General features: G+C 46.3%; 1 protein-coding gene across 3 annotated transcripts in view; it reads right to left on the bottom strand.

Annotated features, from left to right (window-relative positions):
- Nucleotides 1-14620, bottom strand: part of LOC106572186 (agrin) — a 259715-nt gene that overhangs the window by 131349 nt on the left and 113746 nt on the right. For 2 of the 3 annotated variants that reach the window (XM_014146121.3, XM_014146125.3), the window contains one exon: nt 4747-4785. In XM_014146121.3, coding sequence (XP_014001596.1) covers nt 4747-4785 — 39 coding nt within the window. Of the gene's footprint in view, nt 1-4746; nt 4786-8817; nt 11100-14620 lie in introns of those variants that run through there. The other variant, XM_014146126.3, reaches the window with a different exon arrangement.

The raw sequence follows: 14620 nt of genomic DNA, 5'->3' as shown, positions 1-14620 counted from the left end.
AGTTCCAATTATGAAGGGGCCTTAACCAGTATAATAATAGTCCTACATAACTGTGAATAAGTAGTACATAGAGTGGACAGTCGTAAAATCTTCCATCACCAATCTGATTGGGAATGGGTACATTTTGTGCCATATGAACTGTACGATAGGTCAAGAGACACCTGAGAAGCATAGCCTACTGCTGTTCTTTTGGACATTTCTATTGTGGATAATAACTTCAGCTATGATAGGGATATCAGGGTTAGCCTAGCTGTCCAGAGATCCAACCCCATCATTGTCAAGAGTTAATCTGCCCACTATCTGACATGCTACAACACCTCCATACACTGACTGTTCGTGGTGGTTTCGCAAGGGCAAGGCAAGCTTGAGTGGTCTGATATCTCTGGGCATGTCAAATCGCCCCAGCCGTCAGCATTAACAATTACTCTGGCCAAGGAATCAGGAACAAATCAACTCAGCGGTCAATCCCTGCCAGTCTACGTGTGTTCCTTTTGACCCACATCTTTTCCCGGCTCTCCTTTCTCCCCGCACAGATCAATAATCGGCAGTGCATCACACCTCTCCTCATTGAGGCTGTATGGGAGCCTTGTCAGACAGTCTGACGAGTGCAGACAGGCGGAATGTAAAAATGCACCCAATTTGTTTCTCCTGGTTGCCGCTTCCCGTCGAGCTCTGCGTGTGTACGGCGAGATGCTTACGCAAGCATCTGCTGACTCCACAAAAGTCCAGCAGAGAGGCATACTTTCCGGGGGAGAGAGGTACAGAGTGCAGTTTTGGGTTTAGATGCGTCTGTATACTTTTGGAGGGCAACAAACTTTGCCCTGATAATGTCAAGGAAAAAAACACGAGACTAGAGCTAGCCTGCACTGCTGCTTCTCGTCAAGGGCTAGGAATGACAGGCCAATCTCGTTTCTCACAGAGCAAAATGCCAATTCATGAGAGAGAGGAGCGTTTACAGTCCTGGTACCTTTGATATCTTGATATGAGCCCATCCTCAGCCCCCCCCCCCCCCCCCCCCCAAAAAAAAAGATTAGGTAGATTTTTGATTTAATTAAGATAAGCGACTAGTCATAATGAATTCGGCCTCTCTGTCTGAGTGAGGCGTACTGTAAAGAACATAGGGAAAGCGTTGACTGAATAAATTACAGCCAGTTTGGATGAATGTAGCTGTGCCCTCATCTTATCATCTACCATGGTACCATTACATCATAACAGTACATAACCCATGCACTACTGCAGCAGGGTCATGATGTCATATCTATGGGAGAAAGCAATTAACTTACTCATTGGAAAGAAAAAACAGACATGGGGGTGGGATGGGATCAGTTATTTTTGCTGTGTAGAGTTTGTTGTGTAGAGTTTGTGGAGAGTGTAGGGAGGAGAGTCTTTGAAAGCTGCTGCAGAGAAAGTTTTGGCACATCTTTTAAGAGGAAGAAGTGTTCTGGGAAGAGTGTAAGTAAGCCCACAAGCACTTTCCCGTTCGTCGCAGAAACCCTCCCAGTCCTAGATCAAATCACTTTTCAATTCAAACATCTATTATGTCTGCTGGTACGGAGTATCCTCCGGGGGACACTTTCTGTGACAAACGCCAGATTGAAGGATTCACAGCCAGTGTATTCATTACAGCCAGGGGAGGAGGTGTGGGAGACAGCTAGCTACCACGGAGACAAACCCGACTGGAGGTAGCTCAGGTTTCCCATTTGGATCCTTGTTTTTGTCTTCGTGGCCCAATTTATGCCCAGATTTAACCATGTCTGTTCACCTACGGCTGTGAGTAAAGCTCTCTCACTCACCTGTTAGTTATCACTTAACTTGAGAGCACAATTGACTCTACTTAAATCTGACTGACAGGAGTGTCAAAACGAATTCCAGGACCGAACCAACTGGTTCTCTACCTGTTGGAGTCACACTGGCTCCTCGGGATTGATACACACACTATCACATAGAAAAGGGCAATTCCACGGTAACAGAATGATGCTTAGACTCCGATTTTTTGCAAAGTTAAACAAACCATACAACTCTATGCACAAGGCCGAATTTGAACAATTTCCACATAACATTTTACAAAAACACATTTACTTGAAGAACAGTTCAGATGCTAAATTTGGTACAGTAACACAATAACGGCACAAACTGTCATCCTGTTACCAAACTTTGCATCTGCACTGTACTTCCAGTTAAGATCAATACCATATAATAGCCATTATAGCAATCGGACTGTGAAAGAGGAAACTTACATTATGCTTAATATGTAAATATTGCAATGACCAGAGGCAGAGAACCAGAGAAGTGTGTGTATACAATATGCAAATTGCTCTCATCATTAATATTAAACCTTAGCTAGCAAAAGGCTGCTAGCTCAATGCAATAGAACTGACCCCTCACCAAAGTCCAACCCGTGTGGTTCTACCTTGAACAGCGGACTGAGACTTTGCTCTCTGTTGCTGGGTAAATTGCTGTCACAACGGTCTTATTATTGTCTGGAGATGACAGGCAATAATGACTGTGGACTGAGTGCAGAGACTGGCACTTTAAGCCGCAGCAGAGAGACTAATTAGAGGGTGCTTTGTGACTTTGTCACTTTTCGGCTGGTGATTAGCACTCATTTATTGGGTGGAATCTGCCGTCTAATTGTAGGTGGTGCGCGCCACAAATACTGTGCAAGTGCTCTCGACTCGTGCTGCAAAGACAGCAGATCATCAGTGTCTCCCTACAGGCTTTCTAGTTCTGATCACCCCCCCCCCCCCCCCCCAAAAAAAACAAACACTTCTCTCCATCTCTTCTCGCTAACAAGAATAAATAATCTGCCCAAAAACAAGTTCAGAGACTAAGAGGATATTTTAAAAGATTCTTTAGTATATCTCTCTGATTTTGATTAATTAAGTATGTGGAAGTGTGTCCTTGGAACTGAGGACAAGTTCAGTAGAATAGCCCTCCTCTGTAGAACAGATTTGACTAATGGAGGCGCTGTATAAGAGCCTTGGTAGGCTACCACCATGTCCCCACGGCACAACATTCAGCTAGTCGTAGGATAGGGGCTAGTGTATTTGGGCCATCTCTAATTGGCCCACTAATCTCACCAGCAACTAAATGATCCGCAGAAAGGTTGTCCCTCAGGGCTAACCGGAGAACGCAGATGTCTACTGCTGCTCTTCTATGTTTGGATCAAAAAACAATCCTGTTCTGCTGACTGAGAGCCTACAGGACTATTGGAAATGTAATTATGGGCCAGCAGCAGAGCCTCTTAAATGCTTGACTAGTGCAGAAACAAACGTCCTTCAGACAAGCCAAAACTTACATGGGAAATTCTGCGATCGATAAAAGCCACCATTTTTGGAGGGAAAATGGAGAGATGTACTGTATTGCCTCGCTGACTCAGTTTCTCACCGGCACGTACTGGACTTGGCTCGGTGACACTATTTATTTCAACAACAAAAATAACAAAAAACGGAGAATCTCCACTCGTCGAGAGCGCAAATCATTTATTGAAGCAATCTCATGTCATTAAACAGTAAACAAATATCTGCGGCGGATTGTGATGCCGTGTGATTGGACCTTTGGAGCACCTCACTTTGATTAAAGGAGTTGAAAAATAAAACCAGAGAAGTCTCTCTCCTCTCCCCAGGTGTTTAGGTGAGGTGAAGTTGAGAAATGCTCCAATCAAGCTCAATTACTCGGCAGGTGCAGACCACGGACACCCACTTCGCATTGACAAAAGCCATTGTCGTGACTCGGCGAGGCCATCATATTCATCGTCTAAAGCTGCTCTAAATTGATACATTTGAACACAACAGCGCCCTTTCTCAAAAACAGCTTTTGCAAATGTGCTGACCTATGAAGAGAGTGATTGAGCAATTATCGGACAGAGTCGTTGAGCCCCCAGAGGTGCCTTTTGTTCACAGCTTCAGTAGATAGGGGCTCAGATCATTATCAGCATTCTGCCTGTTGTTTTTCTTACACGGCCAACCTTTGGCTTGGTAGCCCCCCCACACTGTGAGGATAAGGCTACACCTCCCAGCGCTACCAGGAGTCCACCTCAACTGTCTGTCTGTCTGTCTGTCTGTCTGTCTGTCTGTCTGTCTGTCTGTCTGTCTGTCTGTCTGTCTGTCAGTCAGAAATCTGGAGGCTACCAAACAGTGCTTCATGTGTTTGCTGCCATCATAAATATTCATGACCGAGCCAGAAACCAGCTGTTTCCTTCCAATTAAAGAGTGTGGAGATCCGCCATTTGCCAATAAATTGTTGCTGTTTAATTAATGACTCTCGTCGCTCGCCCGCCAAACAACTGAAACAATAGCCCTGCACAGAGTACAGAGATAGCCATCTGTGGAATTAGGCCCGGAAAGCATGGTGGATAACAAGGCCGGGCATAGTGGAAAAACTGGAGCCTCCGTGTATCCTTGGCCTACGTCTAGGGGGTGTGAGGAGTGACGTTTTGAATGGGGAAGGAGGGAAGACTACTAGTATTACTGAATCATGAGGCTGGAGATGCTGTAGTCTGGTAGAAGCTACTGCACAGCTGTAACTGGGCTTAAACTCCTACCAATCAATCAAGTCATCACAGACCGCCCCATATCAATGGCCTTATGGGGGAAAGGTGGAGGTGGTGATGCAAACTAAAAGCATCAGGACTCAGAGAGGTGAAGAAGACAGAGAGCAGCTCTGAGGTAATTATTTGTAGGGGAGCCAAAACTATGTAGTCAATCGGTGAAGGTAGGGTAGAGTGAGAATTCACAGAGGACTTACCGTCAGGAGGCTGGGCCGGCGTGAAGTGAACAGGTTTGTCTGGAGGAGATAAAAGAGAGAGAGTGAGTTAGAAATGGGTTTTTAGTTAAGGTGAGATTCAAGGACTTTCCCATGGGGTGAACCCCAGTAATTGAGTTGCTCCAGCAAAAAGCAGAGAAGGAGATTCTCCTCTGGCTTGGGCATATCAAACAGGTTCTAACAGAGTATCTGAGGGATGAAGAGGCTCAATAGAGCCAGCTCATCAGAATGAATAGATTTTCATAATAGACGTACAATTGTTGATGGATATTTAGAATTTTAATGGTCCATTCAATTCGCAATCCACACCTGACAACTCTGAAAGCATCCGATAATTGGTATTTTGTGTTTCATTATTATCTTAGTTACCACTTTCATGGACTTTTTTTATACCTCAAATAAGCCTAAGCGAATGAAATATCCCTTGAAGAGGACTACACAGCAAAAATAACTGATCCCATCCCACCCCCATGTCTCATTTTTCTTTCCTTCACCCATAGATATGACATCATGACCCTGCTGCAGTAGTGCATGGGTTATGTACTGTTACGATGGTACCATGGTAGATGATGACACAACTACATTCCTCTATCACTGGTGTCCTATAGGAACATACAAAGAGGGCATTTCTAGAGCACAGACATGCATACGCATACATACATACATACATACATACATACATACATACATACACCTCTAATGAAGGGTAAAGTTAATGGGGGTTTGGGCGCGATGGGGCACTGTTATAGAAAATAATGAGCTTTCGCTTTACACACAATGACTGGAACAGCAACAAAGTGGTCTACTTTAAACCGATGCGTGAAGCATCACCAACCAGTGTAAGTAGATTACCATGCGCTTGAAATGCTCTTACATCACCTGACCATACCAAAGCATCTAAGACCCCCAGTGTTCAGTGACAGCGACCTTTACCATCTGCACTCCCAACTCGCCTTTCCAAACCACTGAGCAGCCCGTGCTCGCATCAGGCCAGCCCGCCGCACCTTTCCCCTGTGTAGGCATACCCGGGATAATGAGCAAGATAAAATCACATCAATTACCCAGCTAACACATTTTCCGCCGGAGCTTCTCGCCTTCCCGGCCGTCCTCGCTCGGAGGCGTGAGGCGTCTCCGGCATCGCTCGCTACCTGACGACGGCATCACAGTTAACGGTTGCCAGTGCAGATTTTAAATTTAGGTTCACTTACAATTGCTTGTCAACAGCTGGGCTTGAGGGAGCCAGAGAGAAAGGATGAGGGGAGAGGAGAGGAGAGGAGAGGAGGGAGGGAGGGAGGGAGGGAGGGAGGGAGGGAGGGAGGGAGGGAGGGAGGGAGGGAGGAGGGAGGGAGGGACGCTGTGTTTGCGATGGTGAATAATGAAGTGTCTGTTGAACTGGTTTCCGAGGCAATCATGACAGTAACAGATTTCAATCCCGGGGACTTCAAAAACAACATGGCACAACAATAGCACAGACACACACATGTAGATAAACATGTACACACACACACACACACACACACACACACACACACACACACACACACACACACATCTGCTCCCCTTTCCTAAAACGCAAACACACTGCAGTATTTGCCATATGGTGTCTTGGAGCACATGACAGCAAATCAACAGAATCTCCTAAATGTTTGCAAAATGTAAATGTCTCCATCTTGGTCATAATGAGAGGAGGAGATAAGGTCTCTACTACCATATCTTCCTTTCCCATCGCCGTCTGCTGTCCCTATACAACACAAACCTTTGTATGTGTATGCATGTGATTGAAGCATCCAGAACTGATTCCCGCTAAATCTAGAGCAGATCGATAAGGCTCTGCTCTGATGTGCGTGTTTGTGTATTAGGGTGTGTTGGGGTTTGTCTATGTGCATCAGTGTGTGGTGTGAGTGTGTGCATGTTCCTCCTCTCTACTAGGTGAATCACTCCCCCACAGAGTTCCAGGAACCGGGCCACAGTGTGAAGAGGACAAGCTGTGTGTGGCCACGCTTCGCTCTGACCCGAGGTCTGTGTCCTCTCCTTTCTCTCGCTCCAGCTCCTCTCCAAACCAGTTTTCCGTCCACACAGCAAGAGCTTTCCATGTTAATGGTGCTCCGTTCACTTCTCCCTCTCCAGCCTCTCGCTCTCTTTCTCTCTCTAGCTTGTGAGGTGGAGATGGAGTGCTCTCACTGAGTTTGTATTTAAATCTAATGGAATATGTCTGGATTAAATTGATTCAGTAACACGGAGGGGTTATAAATGAACTTCACTTTGGAACGCCCCCGTCGATGAGACAGAGAGAGAAAAGAGAGAGGGAGAGAGAGATAGCGGGGAGGGGAGGCATTTTCAGAATTCTAAAGTGGTGCATTTTGGTTATTTTATTCAAGATCTAATGCAGTGGCATCCTTAGCCCCTGGGACGTGTCTCGTACGTGATTGAAAATCCTCAGGCTGATAATAGCTTCGTGGCGGGCTAGCATGGCTCGGAATGAAGCCTTAAACAGACGGCAGACAGACAGACAGACAGGCAGAGGCACAGAGAGGCATACAGACAGATAAAAAGGGACATTCACAGGGATGCTTTGATGCCCGTATTCTACTTAAAGTGTATATTGTCATTTCCACGCAGAGTTCACAGCTTGATACAATACGATATCGTCACCATACTCTCAAGATTCTATATGTATTGGGATTCGATACTGCGATTTTATTGCAATTCGATGTTCCAAACATACTGCTCACTATATGTCTACTGCAGAGGGACGAGAGAGACCCATAAGCACTTTTATTTCCATCAGTCATGGAAATAAAAGTGCTGAAAACATGTTGGCTCACCATTTAAAAAGAACATGGAGAACCAGCTTTAAAAGGAGTTTTGGTGCATGTGCAACCGACTAGAGATATATTGTCAAAAATATTATTCCAATATGTAACTGTATAGATTTTTCCGCCATCACTCCTATTTAGTCTCCTTAATGCTAATTCACGTGGATGCAATGATGATTATACTCCAGACAGTTTTAAACACCTTCAAAGTGAAAGAAATGGAGTGTTGATTAGGCTTGAACCTTCCGCACAGGCAACTCATCTGACACGGGACTCCAGTGCCAAGAAATACGTGACACTGAATAAAGCAGTGATATCCAACACATACTGATGTTACTGTGGTGTCAGGACTCAATCAGGACTCCAGTGATACTGGCGTGTTCCTATTCCCATCGCGAAGAACCAATTGACATTCATTGATATAAAGCTTTGAACTACTGAAAACTGTGTCATTCAGGCAAGACATAAACCAGTTATGTACAACTTTGAAGCGAGAGACAGATAGTCCCTAATGTACAACTTACAGACAATACGTCACCCCCAAACACACTTGTGAAATGGCAAGTCGCTGCGTCGCGCTCGCTCTCCAAAAGGTCACTCTCGTGTTGCCTAATGGTAATGTTGCTGCTCATCTACCAGCGAGCCACCAGGCGACGCACAGACAGAAGCTTATGCACCATCATGGCATTTTCTATTCAGGCCGATAACCGCTCAAAGTGGGGACACTTTCCATGCCAAGAGCTTTTTCTATCGTCCAAAGGCATTTAATCTGGCTACTTTATCCCACAGTTCAAAGTAAATGCCAAGGCTTTGGGGGAGATAAAGGACTCAAAAGAAGGAAGCAGGGACTGTGCATCGAGGGAAAGCTGACTTTTAACGTCTGAGATATCCCTCCACTTCATCCAGCCCCAGCCTTTCAGATAGCACCGCCAGAGGTCAAGTGGACCGGTCTTTCATATCTTTTCTCAGCAGAGTAAAAGACCTGAGAGACTGTAAGGTGTTTAATAGTCTATGTAAACTAAGCGAAATCCTCCCGACCCAAAACTTTTCTTGTACCAAAAGCCATGCATGCATACTCTTCTCTTATACATACACATCTGGCAACAAATGCACTCACATATAAAGCCTTCATACTACTGACCATGACACAAACACACATGGCTACAGGGTGACAGAGGGAGTACGTTGTATATGGGGTGCGTGCGTATGTGTGTGGTAGTACTATTGGTGGACGTACAGTTGTTGAGGAAGAGCAGCACGGCGAAGCCCAGCGTGGAGGTGGCCAGCAGGATGAGACATATGTTACAGGGGATCATAAAGTATCGCACCACCAGGGACACCTTGTGTTGGTACATCCGGTCCCGCTCCGGGTGCGGCGTGGGGTAATGGCAGCTGGTCATACTCCACTTCCAGAGTCCGTCCTCCCGGTGGGAAGGTACGGGTAACGGGGTGGGAGAAGAAGAAGAAACGAGGGAGGAGAGAATGATAGGCTGGGTAATGGCTGGTAGATTCAGCCCTGAATCCAGCTGTGTCCCGCCGTGGGGAGGGAGTCGCAGTTGCTTTCAGAATGATGCGTCGAGGAGCTTTCAATGGTTTCCAGGCAACTCATTTTGGACAGTAATAACATCCATTGGTTGGAAGAGGACAGAAGGGTGTGGGCCTGCACTGCTATAGGCCCCCAGCTGTCCACGCTACCTCCATTTTAATCCAAGTACTGGAAAGGGGATGACAACAGATTGGTGTGTACGTATGTGGAGTGAGTATATGTACAATATGAAAGTGTAAATGTGTGTGTGTGTGTGTGTGTGTGTGTGTGTGTGTGTGTGTGTGTGTGTGTGTGTGTGTGTGTGTGTGTGTGTGTGTGTGTGTGTGTGTGTGTGTGTGTGTGTGTGTGTGTGTGTACGTGCTAGTTCAAAAGGTGCCAAAGTTCCACAGTAACTCAACAGTAATTACAGTAAGAAGCTTCCTTGATCTCTTTGCAGCACTGGTCTCCTTATTCCCCCAGGAGCCCTCACAACACAAGCCAGGTTCCGCCACACTACCACAGCATTCGTCAAGAGTAGCTGCTGGTGATTTGGCGGGGGAGCATCTTTCTTCAGCCTCCTGTGGCTGATAAACTGGGAGCTTGGGGCTAGAGCTCCGGCAGCTCTGGCGCTCTAAAGACATTCATTAGCCTCCTTTTCTTTTCCTTACAAAACGCTCCAAGGAAAACAACAACAACTGGCTCTTTGTTTTCACTTGGCTGCCCGCCGGCTTATTGTTCCTTATAGCGCTAGTCAGGACCGAGATAAAGGCAACAGCAACACGGCAATGCGACTGTCTTCTCCGAGCACGGAGCACGAAGCTTCCCCCGTCGCTGCGCACTTGTATCTAGCGTTAGCGTATTTAGCAGGGGGGCTAGTAAGCAGCTGGCCACCACTCGATTAACCATATGCTCTTAGGAGCGTGAAGGGGGTTCTTTTTTTCACCACCCACTTCCTCGGTTCAAAACACTGTGGCCCCCTTCCCCCTCGCCACTCGCATGTGGGGGCCACCCTTGGAGTCTGGAGAAAACAGGTCAGAAGAAGTAGAGAGGGGCGGAAAGTTGGAGAGGGGAACAATTTACGCCCCCAGCTCTGTACCTCAACATGAGTTGTCTTCTCCTCAGCTCTGTTCCGCCTGAGTCCGGCTATACAGAGAAGCGACAAACCTCAGCCGACACACAGACTAAAGAAAACCCACAAAAGAAATGGAGAGAGAAGGAAAGAAAGAGGGGAAAAGTCTGAGCCAGATGAGAAATTAACAACAAGCCCTGAATACTTTTTCTCTTTCTTTCCTCGTGTTGTCCACCCCTGATGGCATATTCATGCAAAAACAAATCGCAAGGGGGGTCTTGTTACCGCCCTCTGTCCGAGAGTGTCAAGTTGGTTTTCTCCTTTTCAAAAAAGCAGTCGCTTATTCACCCCTTCTTCATTGAGAGTAGAAGCTGCTCAGTTGCTCATTTCACTCTCTCTGGCTCAGTCTCCCTCTTTTTTTCTCCTTTTTCTCAAGAATCCACTCCTTCTGTCTGTTCCTGCTCCAGAGGCTACTCCCGGTTGCTTGTCCTGGGCTTGGCTGCGGATGATCTCCTTCGAGTTGCTCCTCCGAGGGACAGGCCCATTCACTGGCAGCCAAAACAACAACTTGGAGCTTTGCGTATTCACGGAGTATTCACAGCGCACACAATCCCCAGGCAGCAGGTAGTCCACTGTGTTAATTCACTCTGCTGCTCAGCCAGCCAAGCCCTAGTCAACGAGAGAGAGAGAGAGAGGTAGAGAGAGAGGTAGAGAGAGAGTAGCCAGCCAGCGAGCTGCAGATAGAGACAGCCAGAGCAGAGCAGCAGAGCGATAGAGGAAAGAGGAAGAACAGGCGAGCGGTGGCGCCTGACACTTAGTCCACCTCTTGCGTTTTACAACAGCGGCTGAGCGTGTTGTCTCCCGAGCACCGTCACTCTCCAGAGCAGCACTTCTCCCTGCCTGCCTCAACCCCAAGGAAAAGACAGCGCAGACAGGAGAGGAGAGGGGGAATGAGAGAGAGGAGCTGTCTCTAACAAAGAGGGGAGGGGGAGCAAGAGGGGGAGGGGGGAAGACAAGGGAAAATAAAAGCTTTTGGGAATACTTGGGTCATGTTGGGGTGGGAGGCAGCAACAGTGCAAGAAAAAACAAAAAACAAAAGAGGGATTGGTCTCTTAAAAATGTCACCCACATCCTCGTTAAATCTGAATCAGAAAGAAAACGACCCGTTAAGGTCAGAATCAATCCTAAGCTTTATAACACACACACACACACACAAACAAATTGAATTACGTGAAAGCAGAAAAATAAACCATGGGGGAATACAATCATGTACATTTAGGTCAATCAAATATTGTCCAATTTGCAAACGCTAATTTGGCCAATACACTTCCAATCTCCTGGCAACATGCTTCTGTAAAACCTAATTCTATATGCTACACATGAATAAGCCCATATTCAATTAAAATCATATTCAAATTGGGGATTTTTGTATTCCACACTCACTTTCATGACACCGTGCCACATGTTTGTCCCCCCTTCCCCCCGTGTCAAATAAGAGAAGAATAACTAAAATAAATATTTTTATATTCAGCAGGGCTGGCGACTGATCTGAGGAGAAAAAATATGCACCTAATCCATAGCATGTAATTTTATGCGCTTTTTTTAAAAGAAATGTATTTTTTCTGTTCGATACTTATAATGAGGTCAAAATTGTGGGGCGGTCACGGCTTGTTTTAAAACCCGCCATACATCAATATCTACTTACACCAACACAATGACAAGTGATCATCTGAGCAGGGCAGATGCAAGGCGGAATATATCATCAAGTTTTTATGTTCTCTCTGTCTCTTTTCCCCCCACCCTCTGCCTCACATGAACGCACACATACACCCACACACGCGCGCGCACACACATGTACGCACGCACACACGACAACACATTAAAGAATATACACACGGTGATGCATAAAGTAGCTTCATTTATACAGAAAACGCATGAGGAAACAATCCCATTGTGTCTTTTAAACACACCTACAAACATACACGAACCCTTCACATTTCTCTCTCAAACACACAGAAAATACACATTTCTTTCAGTCTCTCTCTGACACACACACACACACACACACACACACACACACGATGGGGATCTGCTCTGGTTAACCATCACAAGTCATTTATCTCTTTGGACGCGGTCTTGTCCCTGTCTTGTTTGGCCCCGCGGGGACCCCTTACCCTGTAGTCTGGAGGTAAACTCCCAGAGAACACAAGGTCACCCAGGTCTCAGTCACCCTGGAGGGTGCAGGCAGTGTTCAACCACCAGCTGCAGCTTGCATCCCAGGGCTCAGCTCTGCCCTCACAGAACAACATGATACCCTAGCCAGGTAGGTTACTCTAGCCCAGACGTCTGCTTAAGCCTGTCTCTCAGGACATGGTACGCAAAAGCAACAATCTCATTATCTTCCTACAGTGACCTAAAGTACCTAAACCATACAGAATCCATTCAATAGAGGGCGCCACCGAGCTGCTGCTCTTCTGAGCCACTCACTGTAGTGCCAACATGACCCAAATAGAATCCTCTGTTCACATCAAAGCTCGTCTCTGATCCATTTTTAATGCGCTGATATCGCGAAAGGTTAACATCTCTCTCAGAGTGCTTTGAAATGCCAATTTCCATAAAGCAGCCAAAGGAGTTGGACTGACTCCCTCTTTAACATGATGACGGTCCAACCAAAAGGAGTTAGCATGCAGTTTGTGTTATGTCTCTGTATTTTCGGTGGGTTGCACCGTATGCATGGGTGACTGGTGACAAAAAGAATGTGGGATCAGATGTGAGAGCAGTCGAGCACACATCCTGGTCGTCCAGACGACCAACGTCTCGAGCTAATTGATCAAAGGCCGTATGAAACAGCTGTATGACAACCCGAGTAACAACTTAGATTATGGTAAAATGGGGGTTAGGGACGTTTGTGTTCAATGTTTTAGTGTGCAGTGTACAGTTGTGACACGTAGACAGGGTGTCTGCAATGTGACATGAATTGAAGATGAGAAATAAACTGTCCATAATAACCCAAAAGGAAGCAGGGAAGAGGAAAGTGGAGTGATGAGACATGTTTGAGCTAAATTGAGATAAAAATTGCCATGTGAATCCAGCCGTGCTGTCAAACTCATGGAGAGACGCCCAGACGTTCTGCCCTATACAGTTCCACTAGCAGGTGGGCCAATTGTCTTGCTTCAGTATTACCTCCAATCACCATAAATTACAGCATTCTGGTTTCCAGCAGATTCCCAGACTTCCCAGTCAACAGGGTGTCCAAGCTGCCGTCCACAAATCCGGATAGAGGGAGGGATTGGATATTGATAGGGAATGGGGTGCGGGGGGGACGAGCCAGAGCCAGAGGCTCTTGCAGCTGTGCATGTCTAATGTCATTATCCTTCATTGGGTTTAGGAGTGGCAGAGAAATAGTGAACAGAACAGACAGATCAGTTCTAAAGACAGGATGGTGTTGTTATACGCTTGGGGCTAGTGATCAACTGTGTGATCTAAGTGGGAACGGGGATGTACCAATGTTCCAAAGCAGGGTGGTCTCTTCATAACAACATGACTCACGCCATGACACACACACAGGACAGTGAGTGACGTCGTTCCTTCAGTTGCGCTCAACGAGCGTGACGGTGACGCCCAAGCCTGATCTCAGCCCACTCCCATTGCAGAAGAAACTGGAGCTGATCCGGGTTAAACTTTGCTTCTGTTTAATAGCCATTCTGTCACGCCCTGACCTTAGAGACGTTTATTTTCCTCTAGTTTGGTTAGGTCAGGGTGTGATGTGGGGTGGGCAATCTAGTTTTTCTATTTCTTTGTTTTGGCTGAGTGTGGTTTCCAATCAGAGGCAGCTGTCCATCGTTGTCTCTGACTGGGAACCATACTTAGGCAGCCCTTTTTCCCTCCTTGAGTTGTGGGATCTTGTTTATGTGTAGGTGCAGGTTATGCACTCCATGACTTCATGTTTTGTTTGTTCTGTATTGTTTTGGTGAGTTTCCTTTATTAAACATGTGGAACTCTACGCACGCTGTGCCTTGGTCTCCTCATTCTTACGACGAGCGTGACACATTCTTGTCTCATTTATCAGCTGTTTACAGTTGACCCTGGCTCAGAATGCAGTGAAAAGCGGATCCTGGATAATTTCATTGCTATGACGTTATTGTATTGCTGGCTGGATTGTTGCTATGGGTTGATATTCAGTCTTCTGCTGTCTGTAACTGATCCTAGTTCAGTTACTACTCCTCACCACCAGCACAGGCCTCCAGTCATCACCTCCCTCCCCCTCTCTTCTTCCAATAGCCCCATCTCCACATCTGTCTCAGCAGACCGCCCAAGTAAGATTTAAAAAAAATGTTTTTAACCTTTATTTAACTAGGCAAGTCATTTAAGAACTGCCTTGTTCAGGGGCACAACAACAGATTTTTACCTTGTCAGCTCGGGGAGTTTATCTAGCAACCTTTCGGT

The sequence above is a fragment of the Salmo salar genome, chromosome 15 (genome assembly GCF_965601325.2).
Source record: "Salmo salar chromosome 15, fSalSal1, whole genome shotgun sequence".
Lineage (NCBI taxonomy): Eukaryota > Metazoa > Chordata > Actinopteri > Salmoniformes > Salmonidae > Salmo > Salmo salar.
Note: the sequence above shows the minus strand (reverse complement) of the source record. Positions and strands in the feature narration are given on the sequence as shown.